This window comes from Gavialis gangeticus, unplaced genomic scaffold, assembly GCF_001723915.1.
Source record: "Gavialis gangeticus isolate Ggan-Ray unplaced genomic scaffold, GavGan_comp1, whole genome shotgun sequence".
Classification (NCBI taxonomy): Eukaryota; Metazoa; Chordata; order Crocodylia; family Gavialidae; genus Gavialis; species Gavialis gangeticus.
In genome coordinates, this window is record NW_017729025.1 from 120,635,652 (window position 1) to 120,640,929 (window position 5,278).

The 5,278-nt window shown below is 40.5% G+C and overlaps 1 protein-coding gene across 1 annotated transcript in view; it reads right to left on the minus strand.

Annotated features, from left to right (window-relative positions):
* The window catches only part of SLC5A12 (solute carrier family 5 member 12), a 34,692-nt gene extending 29,790 nt beyond the window's left edge, over positions 1-4,902 (minus strand). The window contains exons 1-2 of the mRNA XM_019519489.1: positions 4,223-4,902; positions 1,912-1,977 (exon numbers count right to left, since the gene is read on the minus strand). Coding sequence (XP_019375034.1) covers positions 1,912-1,977; positions 4,223-4,579 — 423 coding nt within the window. The 5' untranslated portion in view covers positions 4,580-4,902. The remainder of the gene's footprint in view (positions 1-1,911; positions 1,978-4,222) is intronic.
* Between the last annotated feature and the right edge of the window lie 376 nt (positions 4,903-5,278).

Consider the following 5,278-nt stretch of genomic DNA (forward strand, 5'->3'; position numbering starts at 1 on the left):
GAAAATTAAGTATTAAACACATACATCATAATATACACATTCGTTTCCCTCTATGTGCAATTAAAATAATTTGCTGTCACTATTTGTTTTTAATCTTTTGATTTATTTGAAGCTATATCTTGTATTTTGCAATGACTCCTTGTGTGATCTCGGCCAAGTATCTCTCCCTGCCTCAGCTTCCCTACCTATAAGACAGAGATATTACTGTATGTGGGTGGGGGCAAGACCTTTAGGGACTAGCTAGGCAGTGGGTGCATCTACATGAGATGTTTACTGTGGCATGGCCTAATTAGCTCTGCAGTAAAGTCTCAGCATCTACATGTACTGTGCTATTAGGATGGATCACAAGTACTATCCTCCGGCAGAGTTTTTTACTCCACAGCAATGCACATGTAGATGCTGACAGGGCTGGCTGGGGCAGGAGGGGGCTTCAGTGTGGGGGCTGCTTGCTGGCTAGCCCCATACTGGAGCACCCTCCTGCCCCAACCAGCCCCGCCACAGCCTGTTGAGCCAGGTCGGGGCAGCCCTGGGTTCATTAGCTGACCCCCAAGGCTCCCTGATAGCCAAGGCTGTGCTTTCCCAGCTCAACATGCTATGGTCCCAGGCTCATATATAAACTCTGCTCCTGGGAACAATAAACTCAGGAATGAACTGTGACAGAGTTTGTGCCACACTAATTTCACATGTAGATGCACCCACAGAGTACTTCTCTTTAAGGTAGGTATTTCATTTTTATTTTTGTTTTTCTTTTGTTTCATTAGAGTGGTGCAAAGAGACCATGGCAAGGACGAGGATTCCCTCAATAGTTTGGGGCTGATCAGTAGCCCAGTTTCAAATGAAAGAGAGGAGAATAAGCCTCCTCTCTACAAAATAATTCTATAGCTTGGTATTTAGGGCTCTCTTCTGGGAAATGGGAGTCCCTTCATTTTTGAGAAATGTCTGTAACAGATCTCCCATTTCCTGAGTGCTCCAGCCATAAGATAGTTGTGAAAAAACTTGTGGATGCTACAATTGGCACTGAATTAAATAAGCTCTCAGTGCATGTTGTGCATCTTCTGGGTGCTCCACATTGGCAGAAACACCTTGTTTCTTGCCCTGGTTTGGGCAGCCAACCTCCAAAGAGGGCTTGGAGTTTAGATACACATCTGAACATTGCACCCTTATTAGAAGCCAGCAAAGAGGCACATATAGCTGAGAAATATGGGTTGCCTTTTTTAAGCATATGATCTCCACTATCTGTATAGAGATCCTAAATGCCTTATTCTGTTGATTTAGATCATTTTGGCAGGAGACCAATATGGAGAGTGATTTGGATCTGGTACTCTGTGCCTAAATTAATCGCCCAATTGGAAAATTAAGGGGTGGGGAAAAAAGCAAAATATGGCCCCCACTGAAGCTGAACATTTCTAAGGAAGATGGAGGCATAGCAAGCCCTTTTGGGGCCCAGGGCTGAGGGGGGAAGGGATGTGGAAATTATGCTGACCACTGTAAAGTTGAGGGTGGGAGAGGGGGAGTCTTACCTGCTGGGCCTCTCCTCATGGGAGTAGCAGCCGGTACTGCTACTGCCACAGGAGCCCAAGATTGGTCTGTTGCTGGGCAACAGTGTGGGCTTCTTGGGGACTGTTCCTGATGCCCCATTCATGTCCCCTTCAGCTCCCAGAGGCAGGTCCATACCTCCCATGGCAAAGCATCCTTGTGGGAGGGTGTCATTCTATCCCTCTCCCAGATATACTGCTTGGCATGGTGCTGTGACTGCCATAACAAAAACACCTTGGGGGGATAGCCATACTGGCTCCCACTTTGTTGGTGCATAGGGCTGGTGCTCCTCTTGCCCCTGTTTAGTAATACTACAGAAGAAAGATATTAACTAAAGTCATACAAGCTATACACATTATACAAAATGCTTCTTACCGTCTGCAATATGTAGATGAGTGTTGCAACGAAACGGACAGACTTGTTAAATCTTAACTCCAAATACTGGGAAAAATGAGAAATACACTAAATGAAAAGCATATATGATGTTTAGGTCCAGAATATCATTCTTTTGTTAGCAATGCATAGCACTTCACTCCCCAAGCAATCCATTGACTTCACTGAAATGGCTGTCAAAACTAATGATAGATTTATTATGGTAGACACTAATAATATGTGGAAGAAAATTCACTTAGTAATTAGGGAATCTACTTAAATCACAGTTTCATGGATTTTACAGAAATCACAAAAAACAGTGTTGTTCACAAATGCCAGGAAATCTGACATTGGCCATGATTCCTCACAAAATCAACCAAAAAAAAAAGTTTTAGTAATATAGACTGAGTGAAGGCACCCTCTACCAATCAGCAGGGAGGAATGGGGCAAAAAAACCAATAGTGATGCAGACTGAGGAAAGGTACCATCTGTAAATCAGTGAAGGCGGGTGGGGCCTCTGCAAAATGCCTGTGAAATCAACTCTACACATCAAAAAACCTATTGTCTTGCCATGATTTAGATGGGTCCCTATTAATAATGTTACAGCCAGGACAATATATTGGGATGTAACTATGACCTATCCATTATCGGGTACAAATTATTGTGTTGTTATTATTGGAAGAGTCCAGAGGCTACTCAGTAACTGACAATTTTTTAATTTAATGAGCTTGTATACACATGCAGGTAGGTTGCTCCAACCTGCTGTAATTGCAGCTGGAGCATGGTAATTACCATGCTTCAGCAGACTCTAGCATCATGTGTATCTGCATCCCCATGCAGAAAAATGGTGGTGGGGCACTTTAAACTAAAGTTCGTTCAATGAGCTTTTGTTCAAAGGGCCCCACCACCATTTTTCAGCACAGGGATCCTGATACACATGGCAATCCAGACACTTTTAATTATTGCAGGTCTTGGAGCTGGCTAATTGAAGGCCCCCCACTCTCCCCATCCCCACCCTCCCACCTCCCAGAGCATGTCTATAAACACCCAACATGGGGAAGGAATCTGGGGACATGTCTAATCTAAGTATGGAAAATGTCATTGATCTCTACAGATTTCCCCAACATATCCCTTCCCAGGGTACTGAGTCTCCTCTCAGCTACACTTAAACTGTCCCATCAATTACAATGAGGAAACTAAGAGGAGAAAGTGATTCTCTGATCTTATCTCAAGTGTTTGGGAAAAAGTCTTTGCTTGTTCTGCCTTTGGTAACTGAAGCATGTTTCCAATATGAACTTTTTGAGCCTCACGATGAAATATTTCACAGTCCAGATTTTCAAATTAAGCTTTTCTTGGTCTTTTAACCTCTGGAGCTGCATAAAGATTTTTGCATTAACTTGGTTTGATTGATTAGGCAATGGGGCTTTATTTGATCCAGTCCTCAGTTAATGAATATGTCCCATGACATCTGTTAATTCCACTAACAACCACCTCAGTTGTCCAAAAATTATCCAGTGTACTCAATAACATCCAACAAATTGAGGTTATGCACCATACCCCCGGTAACAACATGACAGTGACTATTGATAATTACACCTGCTGAGGTATCATAAAAGAAAATCACAACTTTCACCCGGCTAAAACTTCAGACACATTTGGGAAGTTTCAAAAGAAGCATAACAACTGTGTTAATTGTAGCATCTCCAGCTCCCTTAGATGTGTCTGGAAATCCCATACATTTTTCTATCCTAATCATTACAAATGTTCCTAAATCTATTCTCTCACAACTAAATTTTGTTGGGGGTCAAAATCTCAACCTCAAACCTATATTCACATGTTGTAAATGCCCCTCTACTTTACAAGGACAAAACAAAATCCCAGCTATAACAATCTTGAACTTTGTTGTTCCAAGCCCTCTTCCGCACCCAATTTGAAATAGCATTTCCTACTTTGTTTAGGGTAAAAATGTGTCTATCACTCTCTCAAGTAATATCTTGGGTTTTTTGAGTTTGTTGCTTTTTTTGCAGTTTTATTGTACAGTATATTGATTTATATTGTGATATCTTTGGGATATGGCGCATTTTTAATGTTGCACATCTGTACAGTGCATATGAAATAAGCCCTTAATTCTTGATTCATGTCCTTGAACATTACTATAATAAAAATAAGTAATAATAAAATCATACAATTAATGTAATTTGTGTCTAAATTCTAAGGTGGCACTATGATTTTCAACTATTCCAAAAGAAATGCTTTGGTGTAGCAACATTTATCTAGCTAATGAACTGATTGTAATAAATTCAGTTTTACCTACCTCATATGTGCTTGTAATCCCAGATCTGTAGAACACAGGTAGGAAAAGTTCAGAAGTGAAAATGATGACAAAAGTATATGCAATAAAGAAAAGAATGAAGGATGCCCCATAGCGATACACCTCTGATGGTGTTCCAAGAACAGTCACTGCTGACATAAAGCTAGCTGTAAGGGACAGAGCTACTGGCCCACATGTCATCTGCCTACCGCCTACTAAAAATTCCTTTGAAGTTGCTTTCTTTCTCTCCTTAATTGCAAAAAAGACTCCAATGCTAGCAGAAATTAGAAAGAGTGCAGCAAAAACAACATAGTCCCATGATGCAAATGTTTTAATGTCAGGAGGTACGAAGAGAGACATTGTGCTGGCTAAATAATTCCCTGATCTTGGAAAGGATTCTTTTTGTTTTCTTCTGGTTTTCTAAATTTGATTCTTTGCTAAGAAAAGAGATATTTCCATGGCTAAGCTATGAAAATATTGGAAAGCAAGGGCAGCACACTCCAATATCCAGTGATGGGATTTTTCTTCAAGTTCATTCAAAAGTATAATAAAACATCATATAGAGTTAGATTTAGATAATTTAGAAGGAATTATGTGCACTTGTACCCTGGCACTATCAAGGTCCCTGTCAGCTGCCTAGTCAGATAACTCTTCAGTATCTCTGAGAAATAAATAACCAGTGGAAAGGGAAGATTCTATAGTTCAACCCTTTTTATCTGTTGAGTTTTTATGTAAGGTTAAACATTACTCCTGACAAAATGATGATACAGATTTTACTGCTCAGCATCTATAAATAATAAAATGGGGTTGCAATAAAACACATCATGTAAGGGGGATGTGGACAGGGAACGTGCTGACTAGTTCAGGATTATCTGGGGTAAAGTTTTCAAGGTCATCCCAGACAATGGATCACCATCACTGCTCTGGGGCATTTACGTTAACTGGTGAAGCAGGAGAAAATCAACGTTTCAATAATTAAATTATTCAAGAACATGTCAGTTTTAAAAGCAAAGGTCTTTAGCCCACAGTATATCATTTTGAGTCCAATTTTAAAAAAAG